Genomic DNA, 17,576 nt, shown 5'->3' with positions numbered 1-17,576 from the left:
GTCCTGAGCAGCTCACGCAGGTATTATTATTGTTCTGGCCTCCATGAAAAGTGTTTTTGCTACTTATCTCCAAAGTCTTAAAGAGAGGGAGGATTAAAATTTGTATTATCTTCAAGGCCCTACATAGGATAATCTTAGGCTTCTACATTAAACCTTGAAATAGTAAAGCTAAACGTACCTTTGGAAGATCAAAAAAGTTAATATCAGGACAAATAACCAAGACATTCTACTTCATTCCATAAGTGGTTAAACGTCTATAAAACGTTTTTTACATAACAAATAATTTTTAAAAAGTCTAAATAAACGATGGCAGATTCATGCTGTTCATAGAAGGAACTGAGTTTGTTTTAAGGTATATCCCTAATCTTCTCCAGTTATCAAAATAGTAATCCCAGCCCCAGCTGTCACCACCACCATTCCCACGGCACCTCCGTGTACCAGGCAATGGGCTCGGTGCTTCACTCCTATCATTTCTAACCTGCTGAGCTAGATGCCATCATCCCCATTTATCCTTACTTTCAGGTTAAGGAATTTCCCACTCAGAGAAGATGAAGTGACTTGTTGAGTGTTGAATCAGACTTTGAAATTGTGTCTCTCCGATTTCAAAGTCTATGCTATCCCTACCATACTTTAGACTTACAAAATCTGTAATGGTAAAACAGTACTGTGGGAAGAGGGCTGGACCAGGAATCCACAAACGTTGTGTCACTTGCCTAAGACATAGTAGAGTTAGTACATATAAACTGAAGAAATTGGTCTAGAATTTCATACGGTTTCTGAAATATCTTCCAGTTTTTAAACCAACTAAATTAAATTCATTTTAATTTTAGCAGTGGTAACAAAAATTAGTGGGCGGTTGAATGCTTAGTCTTGCACCCCACAGTAGCAATTTGTAAGTTTTTTTGTCATGGGCTGAGTGAAAGCAGGGTATCCCACCCATGAAGCAATAGCAAGTGCAATAGATAAGGTAGAAAAGAGATTCTGTATTAAAAGTAGCTGTGCCGTATGACACTCTGTGTATCTACCACAAGGGCTCTGAACCCCAAATTTAGAAAATTAATTGGAACTTATCTATTCCATAGTCATGCAGCCTCTTCCTGTGTGACCAGAATATTTTAAACAGAGACCTTCTCTTCCTCTCAAATGGTCACTGTTACACATGCTATGTTTAAAATCTACATGTTAAATTTACATTTTCGGTTTAGAAAAATGTGTCTTCTCTGGATAAGAGAAATCTTAAGGAAGTTCTCCTGTAGTAAGATCATGGCTTCACCCAAAGGTTTTTCTGTTTTGTATGCAATCTCTCTTACCCCAGTGTGTTTTTTTCTTATATATATAAAACATTGCTGTCAGCAACCTTTGATAGTTTTTATCAAATCAAAAGCATCTACAACTTGTATGATCCCAATCCAGAAGTATGACAAAGATTTTCCAGTTCTTAAGTTCAATTTTTAAAGTCTGCTGAGATGTTTCTTCCCACACACTCAGGCCTCCGGACACACAGTGGCAGCCACTGATGCCCATGTGTCAGGAGAGAGGCTGGGCAGTCCCTTCAGGGCTTTGCATCTCTGGGTTGGACCATGGTGATGTTTCCCAAGTCAAAACTGACATCTGCAGTAATTGCCCAAGAGCATCCTCTGTGGTCATTGCATAATGTCCAAGAATATCACAACCTGGAGGTAGTTAGGGGTTGACTAGAATACATCTTATTGTCCAGGATATACACTAAACCTACCTACCTCTCTAAACCTTTGTACATTTATTGGGCATTGCGCTTCTTGAGTCTCTTTGAAACAATTTCATTTCAGCTCTCATGTTGCTGAAGACACATCAGGGTGCAGTATTTAATTGGTAAATCATGCAGATTAAACTTTCTCTTGTGTTATAAACTGATTAAATAATTGTTGAAGAGTTTCATCTCAACTAGATTTTTTTTAAAATATTGTGATGTCTTGTAAAATTAAAAGTAATTCTTTAAATGTTAATCAGTTATATTCATCTAAATAGTGTTTTATAAAGGATTAATTTCTCAGAACTTTCCTTGAAAAGAATTCTTTTCAGTGAAGAAACTCTAAATTAAACATTTTGAGAAAAATTGACCTAAACTGTCTAAATGAGTTCAGTAGCTATTTTAAGATATGAATATGAATTTTAAGATATATGAATTTTAGGATATAAAAAACTGAACCTATTACAAGAGAATATGTTTCTCAAAATAAAACTCATTTTCCATATCTGTGCTTTTGTCTCTGGATCCACTCCCAGATAAGAAAGAGCAGAAATGCTCAGAGTTTTTGAGTGTAGTGTTTCACATCAGTGACCAAACTCTGTGACTCAGGAATTTATCCATTCTCAGTAAGATCAACACTACTCTTCTTAACTTATTTAAAGATTCAATTTATTATCATGTTGATTTCATGAGAGTAGTTGAAATCAACAGAGCATGGGTAAGCGTGGCTGCTAGATACAACTTTCCTTTCCTTTGGATAAATTTCTTTGTGTGTGTAATCAGCCTCTTTATTGGGAATGTAGGCTGCAGCCCACTAAGACTGAAGACTTCTTTGTCTTTCTGCATTTCTTATAATTCTAGGATATTAGAGGTATATTCTCTTATATGTGAATGTCGATTTAAAAATAGCAGTTTTCCTCTTTTGAATAATCATTGACTTTCAAATGACTAGGCAGTTGTTACATAAACTACATAAATTAGTGTAGATTCCCACTACAGAGGATTTTCTTTTTGGTGTTGTCTCTATATTAAAAGAATTCAGATGTCAGACATTAACTGTTGGACCATTATGCCCAACCATGATTTTCCTATCAACACTCAAAGATTAATATCACTCTCGTGTCATAACCATTATTTTCCTTCTTCATCAACAGAAAGGGATGTATAATGTAAGTCCAGCGATGTACTAGAGGCTAGCTGAGATAATGTGTTTTCTAAACATGGTAATGTTATGTACCCTGGTACCTCACTGTGTACCAAAGGGAGATAAAAAGTTTGATCTCTGTTTGTGATCTCTGTTACCTTTAGTACTGTGTTATTTAGCTGCTGTGACACATTGTTTCCCAGGTGTTTTTGGGTTTTGTTTTGTTTTCATTGTTTGAATTTCTGGTTTGTCTTACCTACAGTATTTGGACTCACATTGAAATCGTGTGACCTCTTTTAAGATAGTCAAACTTGTTCCGTGGATTGCCTCACCTGCCTCAGGAAATGCCGTACAGAGCTTGCTCCTTAACTATTTTTTTTTTCCCCCTCAAAGTTTGTTTCTTTTTAAAACCTCTCCTCTCGAATTAAGCTGTCTGGTTCGTTTTTGTTAATAATCCTTATTTTAACGTGAAGTTATTATTTGTAAGTATAAGAATTTATAAAAGAATCTACTTTTGATGTACTGTAGGTGCCAAAATAGCTTTGGCAAGTCCAGACGCAGCTTAGAGCAGCCAAAGGCCCTCATTTGAATCTAAGCTGTTGGTGAATTATAAAACCTGAGAAACTTGAGATGCGCGTGCCTAATTGCCTAAAAGAAACTCAGCAAGAAAATGTAGTGTAGCGTGTTGATCTTATTTCTCTCATAATTCAGAAGAATCTTCAAGAAATATGTGGACTTCTTACTTATGTTCCTGAAATGTGATCATGAAACACAATTGTCATTTGGCCCATTCCCAGAAATACACACATCTTTGCATGAGGCACCTGGACATATGTGGCAGGTCTGGTAGAATCAGCTAATTAACAACACAGGCTTAAACAGGCACCTCATCTGGCAGTGCAGTCAGTTGCCTGATGGTGCTCAGCAGGATCGGGTAGTGCTTTTTATTTTTCTCTCCTAATGGTCTGCTGCCCACCTAATTTTGCCTTATTGTCAGTCACTACTTACCGCAGCTTGGGGCCCTCCCAGGAGGCTAAATTATTATCAAAGGATTAGGGAGATGTAGCCTTGCAGCTCTGACATTTCTGATTACTTGTCTATGCCAGAACACTAATTAGCTGTGACTAATTAAGAAAAATGTCCCTGCCATAGAAAACCATTTAAAAGAACTGAGGAGTAGAAAAGCAATTCAAAAGCTGAGCAGTGCTCAGATTTGCCGATGCTCTTTAGATTTCCACCAGAGCCTTAACTCACCTTTAATTGTGCTCAGAATTAAAAAAAAAAAAAAAAAAAAAGCAGGGGGGAGAAAGAAGAAGAAGAAGAAGAAGAAAAAAGAAAATCTCACATGTGAACTGATCTGAGGTTTTGACTTGAAGAGAAAAAAAAAATGTTGATCACCTAAACTCCCTTAGCAATGGTAAAATTGTCTTTGATGAATGGAAGATGACAAAACTTACATTTTCATCAGGAAATTTTTCTAAACACCAAATGTGTAAATGTGCATTTGCATTCATTCACCCAAGCCAATAACAATGACTTAATAGTCATTGAAGGAAGTAGAATATTCTCTTGCCTGATTTTATAAAAGATAGTTAAAATGATGACAAGCAACACATTGGGCATTTTCAAAGTTAGTATTGATTTCACACTGCTTCCACATTGAAGATCGTCTGGAAGTAATGACTTCTCCACGCAGAGCCTGGTTTTTCCACAGTGACTTTGCATGCTTGCACTGCAACTGACCACTAGTGACTTACTAATGAAAATACCCGGGCCTCCCTGGAGACCAGCATTTCGGTCAGTTGAGCAGTGCAAGGTTTTCCTAGAATCGGTAGCTGCTACTCTCCTTCTCTTCAAACCTAACTTCATCAGCAGATGATCCATGGCCTAAGGCCATTTTCTGGCTTTTTGAGGTCCTCCTCTGTCAGCCAGCCCGTCTGCATGCCTTCCCTGTGTCCCTAAGTTCACGGGTGGATGTGGCAGTAACAGCCAGACTGTTGACTAGGTCCAACTGAAAAAAAAATCTGGGGGTGCCTGGGTGCCTCAGTTGTTAAGCGTCTGCCTTCGGCTCAGGTCATGATCCCAGGGTCCTGGGATGGAGCCCTGCATCCGGCTCCCTGCTCAGCGGGAAGCCTGCTTCTCCCTCTCCCACTCCCCCTGCTTGTGTGCCCTCTCTCGCTGTATCTCTCTCTGTCCAAAAAAAAAAAAAATCTGTGTAAGGAAGTGGTTGTTGTGGTAAAACCATTGTTAGATGTGTTTATTGAATGCACTGAAAGGAAACTCTATAAAAGAACAATGTTCAAAGGTACTTATAAACACCTAGAGAGAGCCCTTAATTTCCTGGTGATGGCCCAGCCCTAGGTAAGAGACCATCTGAATTTTACTATGTTAATATGGGCAAAATATTTCATTTGAAATAAAGTTCCAACCCCATCTCACCTAAATTCTTCATGCTATTTTTTAAACCCATTTCCCCTTTTCCTCTTAGTGGAGAAAAAAATGTAGCCAGCATCCTCTAGGGAATAATCCTTCCTATATATGAAGACTGTTATTAAGGCACTTGTCATACTGGTCTACTCTGGGATAAATAATCCCTATTTGTTTCACTTCCCTTCATAGGCTCCTTTCCTAGCCCTTTAATCATCTTTGTGGCTGTCCTTTGAAACTTCTCTAAGCATTCTCTGTCATGCTTAGGGTTTTGAGTCAAGAATGGGATGCAGTGTTTGAATGTGGCTGAACAAGATTCTTTCAAGCCATGTTCCTACTGTGCATTCTAAGAAATAACGTTCCCATACTTTTGCTCTACAGATCCTCATAAATGTGGTTCCATATACTCCCCACATTTCTTTGTGTTGACTTTCCCCTCAGTTACCACCCGTACTACATGCATATAATGTATATGTTTATTGATGGAGAATGTCCATTCAGTTGTTTTAGATGCATAAGGAAACCTTTAATTCACCGTTCAATTACTATGTGTAAAGCATGGTGGAGAATACTGGCATAAAACGGTTTGGCATTGTTTTGTCCCACAGAATTGGGTATCTCTGTCACGGTGACAGCGGATCCTAATTAAAATAGGAAATTGAAACTCCTCTTATTAATCGGTTATTCATCCAACCAGTATTTATTCCGTAGAGGCCACACAGCGTGTGGCAACATTAAAGAAGATATACCAAGTCCCTGACTTAAGGGAGCTTACATTCTTAGGATCAAATGGGTCTATTGAAAAAGTGAATTTCTCATTAAAATGTTTTACATTTTCATCTACTGAATAGATATTAACATATTTTCTTTCAAATGAACTAAACTAAAATTTGGAACTAAAATTTAATTCCCTTTCAAAAGAGATAATAGTGATCATGAAATTCACTTATTTGTCCATTTCAAGTGGAAGATTGGAAACTTTCCCAAAGTTAGGGCCAGTGCAAGGTTTGTACCTAGCTCCATGACTACCAGCTAAGGGCACGCTCTTCCTCTCTACCCTTCATGGGTTCTTTGCATGAAGCCAGGCTTATTTCCAGTCCCAGGAGAGTTCTCATGTTCCCTTAGACTGAAGTCGACAATGCCACAGCAGTGATATTTTTCTGCCTTAAAAAAAAAAAAAAAATAGCTCACAAAGCCAACAAGTATAGAAGTCACGCAAGACATGTTACCTGGTGGTAAAAATACACAGGCAGCACTGCCAACCATACTCCAGATATGCGCCACAGCCTCAGGTAACCCCCAGGGATGGGCGCCAGTGGCCCTCAGCATATGCTGGGGAGGCAGCTCCCTGCTCACGTGACAGAGCTGAGCACATCAACATCTGAGCGCGTAGTAGTATATTTTATGTGTAAGGGAACGTATGTGGACACTCATATATGTCCCTAGATATGAGGGTACTATCTCCTTTATGTAATTCACCCCTTAAAATGAAATCAGACTGTCTTTCCTTTAAAGCTCTGTTTGGTCCTGTGTTCAATTTCTTTAGCCAAATGCAATTGTTTACCTTTTGGTGAGTTCTACAACTTTCACATCTGTTCAGCTCTTTTTCTGTTACTGAAACATGTGAATCAAGTCAACAACCTGGCTCTGATAACTCTTCTACCCTCTCTCTGTTAAAAAACTACATTGTCATTATTATACATGCAGTACTTTCTTCAGTCCTTCAGCACGTATACAATGCATGCTATGCGCCAGTCTGCTAAGGGCTGGAGATAGCAATAAAAATAAGACCTGGTTGCTGCCTTGTGTTTACACATAGCCCACCAGTCGTGGCAGCCATATAGCACATTATGCAATATTTTTATAGATGCCTGTACAGAGTTCGAGGAGCAGAAAATATGGGAGCATCTGATTCTGCCTAGTAAGAGATAGTATTGGCTTCCTAGCAGAAATAGTGGTTGAAATGAATCTCAAGGGTTGACATAGATCTGGCCAGGGAAACATACTTGGGGATAAAAGCCCAGGTAGAGGGACTGACGTTCCCAGAAATCCTAGATTTGGAGAAACCCAACATTCAGGAGAGCAGCAGTTCATTCAGCTTGCTGAGAACGGATCCTATGGGAGTGGCCCATGAGTTGGAGACAGAATGGGAGCTACTTAGTCCAGTCCTTAGAGCACTCTCAAAAAACAATTTGGGAATGATTGTTTTCCATTTTTGCAAGGAAACAAACAGAAAGACCGGCTAATCGTTAATTCTCAGCCCTAGATTTTCTCTCACACTGTGCCATTCAATAGCCATGCCAGGAGTCTGATTTATTTTTATTCAGATCCTCTGTATGAATTTAAATGCAATATTGACCAAAATTTTATACATAGTATTCAAAATGAGTCATTCCACCAGATGAAAAGGGCATTGTGCCCAAATGAACTATGCATTAAGAGATGTGCCCCAAACTGGTATCTGCAGCAGTGTAACTGGATTGATTGCTGAGTTTGGCCAAACCAATGATTGTGGTTAGTCATTTCAGTCAAAAAATTAGTCAAACCAACATGCATCCCATCATTTGTCATGAAGTAGGAGAGGGGGACAACTGATTATCTGAAATCGTCACTTACAATCTTTTTAACACCAGGAAAAGAGCCCCAGAATAAAATGACAGAGGCACTTACCTGCTTGGTAATCATGAATAATAAAGAACAGTATTGATTTTATTTTATTTTAAAGATTTATTTATTTTTGAGAGAGAGCGCACACGAGTGAGGGCAAGGAAGGGGGGGAGGCAAAGGGGAGGTGGAGACACAGGGCTGCAGGACCCTGAGATTATGACCTGAGCCGAAACCAGGGGTCAGTCGCTCAACTGACTGAGCCACCCAGGAGCCCCTAGAACAGTATTAACTTTAATGTCTTGTGTAGTGGAGGAAAAGATAGGCTAGTTTAACACTTTCAGGACATTTTGGAATGAAGGGAATTTTGGATGATGAAATAGTAGCAGAAAAGAGCTTGTACAACTCCCAATTTATGAAATTTGTCCTGTTATATAACTTGTTCTCTTTTGTAACTGAAGAGGATCTAATTCACCTAGAGATATCTTGGTATTTATACATTTTTTTTTTAAGTAATCTCTACACCCAGCATGGTGTGCAAACTCATGACACTGAGATCAAGAGTCAGATGTTCTGCTGACTGAGCCAGCCAGGCGCCCCTACATTTTTTAAAAGAGAAAATGTGGGAGCAGAAGTATTAACTTCAAGAATAGGAAAGTTTTTTCAGCATTCAACAAACGTAATAGGTACCTACTATCCTACTATATGTCAGTTCTCCCATGTTATTAGCACTTTCTACATTTTCTTAACAGACATCAAAGTGCTCATAAACTCTCCTTTGCAGACTTCCTGATAGAGGCAGAAAATGAAAACCACCCTGAGTATGAGGCTATTGAACATGGAAAAAGAAAGACATGAATCAAATACTCCTCTGTTCTATGTTTAAAAAAAAAAAATGAAGAAAGCTGTATATATAGATTGAGCCCCCTTATGAATGAACCAAGGATTTCTTTCCCACCTTCCATTGTTTTGTTACAGTGGGGGAGAGGGAGAACCCTTCCCAGTATTCCTAAACGTTAAAATGTATAGCACTTTGAAACATCTTAAGAGGGGCACCTTGGTGGCTCAGTCGGTGAAGCAACTGCTTTCGGCTCAGGTCATGATCCCAGGGTCCTGGGATCGAGGCCCGCATCGGGCTCCCTGCTCAGCGGGAAGCCTGCTTCTCCCTCTCCCACTCCCCGCTGCTTGTGTTCCCTCTCTCGCTGTCTCTCTCTCTGTCAAATAAATAAAATATTAAAAAAAAAAAAACATCTTAAGAATGGGGGACACCTAGCTGGCTGAGTAGCACGTGGGTCACTTGATCTTAGGCTTGTGAGTTTGAGCCCCACGTTGGGCATAGAGATTACTTAAAAATATCTTAAGAATGGGACATATGGGAATGGCCTAGCACAAGAGCCATTTGGTTGGTTATCCTAACAGGAAGTATGGTTCTTGAAAGAATTTATTCACCTTATATAACTATTAGGTTTACAAATATCTTTGGTCTTTGGAAATGTAGATTGTTTTAACTCTCAAGAAAATGTGGTAGGCTTCTTTGAAACAATTAATAAGCGTTTTCCTGTTTACTGTGTTATAATGACTATCAGGAACCCCCAAGAATAGTGGAGATTGATTTCTTAGTTATCTGCTGGAAGTAGGGAACTACCCTTAAGAATCAGAGATTTTATTGACAGACAGACTGGTTTCTAGAAGGAAATGGAATAACCTAGCAGTCGTAAGTACAGACTCTGAAGCATGGATATAAGATATAAATTATATCTTATACATAAGATATAAATGCCACTTAGTGTATAAATCTGAATAACATGCTTAATCTAAAGTCGATTTTCCACCCATATAAGCTCAGTTTCCACATATGCAGCATGGGAATAATCATAGCCATTTCATGAAGTTTGTTGTAAGAACGATTTTATTTTTATTTGAGAGAGAGAGAGAGCACAAGCCCTCACAATTATTTAATTGAGAGGAAGAGGGAGAAGCAGGCTCCCCGCTGAGCAGGGAGCCCGATGCGGGGCTTGATCCCAGAACCCCGGGATCACGACTTGAACCGAAGGCAGACACCCAGGCAGCCCTGGTTGTTGTAAGAATTAAATGAAATTTTAACTGATGCACTTAAATTTCCCAGGGAAGACTTAATATATCAGATGCCTTTGTAATCAGAATCCATAAAAATAACAGACACGAATAACTGCACCTGAAAATTCGTTAGAAATCTCATTCATTCCTCATGACACCTGATTGTTTCATTTTTATAATATGTTTGTGCTTCATTTAAAGGCCAAAATGAGGGCACCTGGGTGGCTCAGTTGATTAAGCGTCTGCCTTCAGCTCAGGTCATGGTTCCCAGGGTCCTGGGATCGAGTCCCACATGGGGCTCCCTGCTCCATGGGAGGAAGTCTGCTTACTCTTCTCTCTCTGCCTGCCACTCCCCCTGCTTGTGTTCTCTCTCTCTCTCTGTGTTAAATAAATAAAATCTTTAAAAAAAAAAAACCAAATAAGTTAAAAACAGACAAAAATAACAGGTGATAGAAGGTTCTGGAACTCTAGACTTGCATTTTTTTTTTTAATAAAGCTATATTTAAGCACCATATAAAAGGGAAAAGGTGTGATAATTTGGCTTTTCCCTGAAGTTCATTCTTAAAAGAATCACAAGCTGTATTGGTTCTAATCGTGCCCTTTATTCTGATAATCAAATCTAATACAGTATTTCTGGAGAACATCAGAATCTTATTTAAAAGCTAGATTCACATAATCTATCCTTCATATGACAGAGGAGAAAACTGAGACATAAAAAGGAAGTTATGACGGGCTCAATCAGGCAAATAGCATAAAAGGTGTTGGCCCTTCTGCCTTCTGGGCTTCTGTATTGATGTCCTTCTCCGGTGTGTGGACAGCCAGCCCTCAGCGGCCATGTTCAGAGGCAGGTCTCTATCTTTCCCCCATGAATGGCTCTGGGTCTAGCTGGGAATGTTGATAGGTGTAGGTTGAGTTGAACACTTCCTATATTTTTAACCATAATAGACTGGTTTCAGTTTTCCTGAAATGTAACCCTTACTCGTATTCCAAGCCAACAAAAAATTCACACTTAAAACTTTATAGTTGCTTGTGTTTCAGAAGCCTGTTTTGTGGAAACACATAGCATCGTTTCAGTGAGATGCTTCATGCAGGGGTGGGGCTGGGGGGGGAATGTTGGTGTTACTGTTTCAAATTTACCATTAATATGAAACTTGCGTTTTAGTGTTTGGAAATGGGAAGTGACTGGCCACGAATTTAGTTATATGAAATAAATGCGCTGTTGACAAAAGGAACACACAATGTACAATGAAGCATTTATGTTTACTTTTTAACATCCTGGTCAAACCGTAGGGCATTAATGTTTCTAAATATTTTGTCACTCCCCAAAGCTACAAAATGATCCTAAAGAATGTCTTACATTTATCAAACTTATCAAAACCTTCAGCATTGCAAAATTATTTGTTCTTTTATTCAATCCAACTTAGCATTTGAAAGATAGTTTCCTACAATGACATTTTCTAGATGGTATTTTACTTCAGCTTGGTGACTCACCACTTCTGAAACAGACAGCTTCCCTTGAAATAAATGAAGAAATACATACATACTGTGGAAATTTAGCCATTCCAGATCTCAGTGCACTAAAAAGTGTTGGATTGTTTTTTGTTTTGTTTTTTTCTGCCGTTCACCTATTGAGTTGAGCATAGCTGAAGAATGAAAATATATCAACTAGTTGTACCAATTCATAATCAATAAAAAGCTAAACACTTAAGCAGAAAATTTATCACAGATTTGTTCCTAGCAAAGCAGCTATTTCCGCCTTGCCATCATCATCAGAAGCCACATTCTGACAGAAATCATTTGCTTGAAGCAGCCGTGATATATAAACCCTATGTGGTCTCGTGATTCAGATTTAGGAATATCAGCCACAGAGGGTCTAAAGGCATTGTGCATTAGTATGTATTGAGACCTCATTCCAGGTGGCCGGCAGCTGGACTTTTTAAAAATAAAATTTCAAAATAAATGTGAAGTGCTCGTTTCCAGGCAGAGTGTTTTATTTAATTGACTCATCCTCAGAAACATTACAAATTAGGCAGAAAAGAGAGTTGTGCATGTTTAATATATTTGTTTTATATTTCCCCTGGTCAACAGAATAATGAAATTCCTTAACTACTTCTCTTTAACTTGCATGAAGAAAGCACGGTATGTTGCTAAATCTCTTTTCACCAGCACCGCGGAGAAACAACTTTAATCCTTGTTAGAAAATTGCCGAGTCTGGGACTGACAAAGAGCTCATGCTTGTTCCATTGTGAGTGCTCCCCGGCCCCAAGAGCAGAGCCCTTTACAGCTGCGTGGATCCCGCCCGGCTCAGCTGCACTATTTAGGAGAGGAGGTTTGTCAATTTCTATTGACAATGGAGAGAGTTTTTCAGGGCCTGTAGCAGTGCTGACACAGTTGGGGATCAATGCCAGCCATTCAGACTGCACCCTCTTTCATTGCTTTGGTTTGTTAATTCAAGACTAAAGGTCCACTGAGGGGGTTCAGGGTGTTTAAGAAAGCTGATGAACTGTTTAAGAAAGCTGATGAACTGCAAGCGTTTATAGCCCTGGTGTGGCAATTTCCATAGTCAGTGGCAACTCCTGGCACTGAGGGAGCTGTGTCCTTGTTGACCCTCTTGTTATTAAAAATGCACAAGTGCTGCGCTTCTCAATATTTCAACACTCTTTCATTGTCAATACCACCTTCTGAGCCCTTCAGCTTGTTGCTTGCTCTAAAGATCTTCTTAGATTGGGTTTGAAAACTTCACCTTAAACACTAGATTAGACTGATGTTCTGTTTTCCGTGCTCCTGTTGATTTGTTGAACCTTCCCAGGGCTGGAAAGCAAGTAGCAGCTTGATGGGGAGACGGGCTGCTAATATGATTTACCAGTCTACAGTCATGCACAATAAGTGTGAATAAATACAGGGGTCTCACAGAGTCAACCCTAGCCTTTCCTTTTCTTTTATTTTTGCTTTAAAAGAAATATCTCAAGAAAATGAAGTGAGTAATGCATGCCCTTACAGGAGTTGAATGAACCACAGAAAGAAAACACACACACACACACACACACACACACACACACACATTTTTTGTTAAAGTGGTAGGCTACTGTCATGGATTGATGTAGGAAAAAAATGTAGAATATACGCTTACTGCTTTCCTCCTAAGCAGACCAAAGCAAAGAAGGAAGCAGTAATACCATACCCGTGACTTCAGTGCAAACTGCAGAGCCCCTTCCTTGTCATACCCCGAAGGGAAAAAGTGAAGAGTCAATCAGCCAAATTGTTTTAGAAAATTAACTTTTCCAAAATGAAAGGACATTTGCTAACATTCAGACTTTACTGCACATTCACCCTTTTTGAATGTTTCTTTTTTTTTTCTTTTCTTTGCGTTGAGGGGGGTGGTTTTCTTTGGGGTGGGAGAAAATGAAGCTAACCTACCTTTGAATTTTGTGTCAAGATGAAAAAAACGAGACCTACTATATTCCAGCCCCCAAAAGAGGAACATATCAATTCCAGCACCAGAAATAGGAAAGTGCTGGAGATTTCTATTTGGTGGTTTTGTTGGTTTGCTTATTTGTTTGCTTGGAGTGTGTGTGTGTGTGTGTGTGTTTCTGTGTCTACTTCACCATATACAAGAAAGAAGCAGTCCTAGTGCGTTTTTTGTTGTTGTTAGCTTATTGTTAGTAGCAACATAAACTCTAAGCTGAAGTGCTGCTTTCTCTTAATTGCTTGATTTAGCTGAAAATCTTCAAAATGCTTTGACTTGGGAACCAAAAAATATGCATTTTTATCTGAAAAGGATAATTTTTCTTATAGAATTTTCCTTATCAAGTAATTGGTTGCCTTTAAAACTAAGATGATGGTACAGTAGCTGAAGCTTTTTACTTTACAATGGTTCTCTTTTCTTCTCTGTTTTTTTGGTTAACTTCCGATCATTTTATTCCCAACTTGTTTATCTCTAAAATTACAATTTTGGCATTGTGTTAAAGAAGTGCTATTAGTAATAAATGGCTGTGTTACATTGGATATCCTTTTGATTATCACTTAATCATAAGTATCATTTATGTGTAATGGGAAAATGAGTTAACTTTAAATTATGTAAGGATTTTTTAAAAACATAAAGGTGCATATGGTGGAGAAATTTTAAGAAATGTTTTCATTTCCCTCAAATTCAGACAACTTACCATAGATATAGTAACTTTACAGTCTAACGGACAGATTAGTATGTTATGCTAGACTTCATATATCATATTTTGTTCCCCCCAACAAAAAAAAATATTATCTCTTACAGAAGGACTGCAGTTTAAGAGTCATAACCATTAGACTACATTTTAGCTTTCAAATTATCTGGAGCCTGGTATAGGGGTGAGAGTCTTAATTTAGTTTCTCATATTGACTATCACCAATACCTGAGAGTGTTTACCGGTATTAAAATAGAACTCGAGGTTGAGGCTATAAATAATTTGAAATAAGGAAGTATAGGATTTAAATACTATTGGAAATTACTGTCAGCTGATGTACTGAATTCATTAGCAGTTTATATTTTTTAAGAACTTAGGGGTGTATCTTATTTTCATAAAACTTATTTCTGATACTTTTATAATGTCTGGAAAATGAAGAAAGCAGTCAGGAAAGAGCAAAATCAGGTACATGAATAACATTTTTTGAAATCATAGCCTATCTCACATTTTAAAAACCTGAAATTTTCATTCATCTATGTGCTATCATATTTAGCAAATCACTTATTCATTTTAATTACCTATCTCATTTTATTCATATATGTTCAGTGTACTAAAATTAATAGAAATAAGTCTAGTGAAATGTGAAACTGATTCATGTTTAATTTATGCTTAAAATACCATTTCTTATACTAAATTTTATCAGAACAATGTTAATAAATACAAGTCCAGATGAATTTCAGACTTGTATCACGTAAGATTTCTCTTAGCAATTGAATTTACTACTTTATTATGGAAGAAAAATATTTTTTTAAGATTTTTCTCTTGTGTTTGAATACCTAAGCACACATGCACCATTCATACGTGATCTATATGGTGTCACTGTATTTCTCTATACAAACAAGACACAAAATCCTTTCTCTTTCAAAAACTCTCATCATTTCCTAAGTGCTGAATGGACTTTGCTATTTCTTACAGTTATCTGGATGAGCAGCATTATTATTTTTACAGTATTACCTAAACCTAGCTCTAGCATGTAGTAGTGAATCCCTTAAAATGTCACTACTAATGGTAGATTGCCTTTTAAACACAAAACACATAGTATCTTACTGTACTATTCTCCTAGACATTACATAGGAGCAGGAAATTACATTAGAGAAGAATTTTGATTTTTCCCCTCAAGAGAGTGGTAGTAAAGAGGAAAAAATATGAACCCTCCAAAAACACTAGCAAGATGAAACAAATTCTTTCGTGATTTAGTCAACTGACTTCTTCTTTTTGATTCTTTAGACACAGCAATTCCATCTTGATAAAATTCCCTCCTAAGGTCCCAAATCTTTATTTTAGGTGGGTTTCAAACATCTTGACAAGTAGTTCACAACCAACAGTAGATAAGGGTGTGATTGAGGATCTCTGGCTAGTAAGCCGTGGTAATGCTTTCCCATTGCTTCTGTAACAGGTTATTTCTAGGTATTGACTGCATGTGTCATGGCATGACGCATCTACTGTTTGATTTTTACATAACGTACAGGCTAATAAGAAATTTCCCTTCGAAAATAATTCACCTGCTTTCTCCTGCTGCTTGGGAGTCCATTCAGTCCCATAACATGTATTTAGTGCCCATTGTTACCTACAGATCACAAGGCATGCCACTAGGCTGCAAGCGCAGGAACACGGTTTCCCATGAATATGTTACAGCCGAAAGACTCATGTTAATTCATGGAGAGAACAGCCTAGGTCAACTTAGCAGATTTTCTAGCAAAACATACAATTCTGTTAATAGGAAATTATAGCATTATTGACTTCAAGTGCTGATCTGTGGTCATTCCAGAGTGTGTCATTACCCCCTCATTACTGAATCTGTTACATGAATACTGCAGAGGCTGTTTTTCTGTTTTGTTCTCCTCCTCTCTGCCCCCATCCTTCCTTCCAGCAATGGTACAGCAGTTCCATGAAAGTCATTTGTGTCTGGTTGGCTGATAGATTAGACCTTCAGCTTCATATTTACCAACTGAAGACGCTCATCAAGATTGTGAAGGTAAACAAAATGTGCTTAGATGTGAATTGCCTACCAAGCTATCAAGAGTAATGGCTAGATATTGACATACAAAAAAATTGTGTTTGATGTAACTGAGTGGATCTAAGTACTTTAAAAACATCACTCTCGGCAATGCTAGGCTACTGTTCACTTACATTTTCAGTTAGATTATTAAGTCAGTTTTAATCTGTCTTTTCTGCCCTAATAAAAAATATTTTATCAAGTAATCACATTTTAAGATAATATACATAAAGCCTCGGGCACATTTACCTGATTGTAGTAGGTCCACAGTAACTTGGTATTAATTTTCTTGATTACAGAAATGTTTTCTCCTAATACATTTCTTTCATATTTACTGGATCACATATCATTATGAGGGCTTTTGAATTGTGTTTGTCCACAGCATAAGGAGAGTCTCCACTATTTTGTTACATACTGACACTAAAGTCACACTGTCACTGCCTGACTTCCTTTGGAAGCATGCCCCGTCTCTCATATAAGAGATGATCAGTTTGAGTGTTGGGGACCATCCCAGACAACCAACAGGTGTCACATCACATAAGCAAGGCCATTTTGACTTTTGCTCTTCAAGAGAAAAGGTTAACAGTGTACATATTATATTTAGTAAGGGCTTTAAAATCATATATTTACTATTAACATAACAATAAAAATTTTTAAAAAATCATATATTTACTAAACATGATTTTTCACTCTTTGTAAATTCTAGTGGAAACACAAAATTTGCCATAACTTTTTCTTAAAATTGAGACAAATCCAACCTTATGCCTAAAAACATAACTCTTGCTAATGAGAAACATCTGTTCTTTTTTTTTTTTTAAGATTTTATTTATTTGACAGAGAGAGAATGAGAGAGAGAGAGAGCACGAGAGGAAGGAGCAGACTCCCTGCTGAGCAGGGAGCCTGATGGCGGGACTCGATCCCGGGACTCCAGGATTATGACCTGAGCCGAAGGCAGTTGCTTAACCAACTGAGCCACCCAGGCGCCCCAGAAACATCTGTTCTTTTAAAAAGATGACCTTCACTTCCATTTTAGTGCCATTTATCAAATGAGATATGTATACCATATATATAGAGATAGATCTAGATCTGTATGTGTATGTGCCCATATATGTATATGTGTATATAGGCACATATATGTTTCTATTTGTGTGTATGTGCATATATGACACACACATACACACACACACACACACACACACGTAACTCAGTGGTTCTTAGTGTCATTCTTGACCTATTGTTACCACCACCACCAAGTTCCCACCTGGGAACTTGTCAGGTATGCAAATTATCAGGCCCCACCCCAGACCTACTGAATCAGAAACTCTGAGTGGGGTCCAGCAATCTATATATTAACAAGCCCTCCAGATGATTCTGATGTTA

The 17,576-nt window shown here is 38.1% G+C and overlaps 1 protein-coding gene across 4 annotated transcripts in view; it reads left to right on the top strand.

Annotated features, from left to right (window-relative positions):
• CADPS2 (calcium dependent secretion activator 2) overlaps positions 1–17,576 on the top strand; it is a 508,166-nt gene that overhangs the window by 485,184 nt on the left and 5,406 nt on the right. For all 4 annotated transcript variants that reach the window (XM_073899136.1, XM_025865736.2, XM_073899137.1 and 1 more), the window contains one exon: positions 16,071–16,175. In XM_073899136.1, coding sequence (XP_073755237.1) covers positions 16,071–16,175 — 105 coding nt within the window. The remainder of the gene's footprint in view (positions 1–16,070; positions 16,176–17,576) is intronic.

Source organism: Callorhinus ursinus, unplaced genomic scaffold, assembly GCF_003265705.2.
Source record: "Callorhinus ursinus isolate GAN/ISIS: 27379988/994484 unplaced genomic scaffold, GSC_fseal_2.0 scaffold12, whole genome shotgun sequence".
NCBI classification, from domain to species: Eukaryota; Metazoa; Chordata; class Mammalia; order Carnivora; family Otariidae; genus Callorhinus; species Callorhinus ursinus.
Note: the sequence above shows the minus strand (reverse complement) of the source record. Positions and strands in the feature narration are given on the sequence as shown.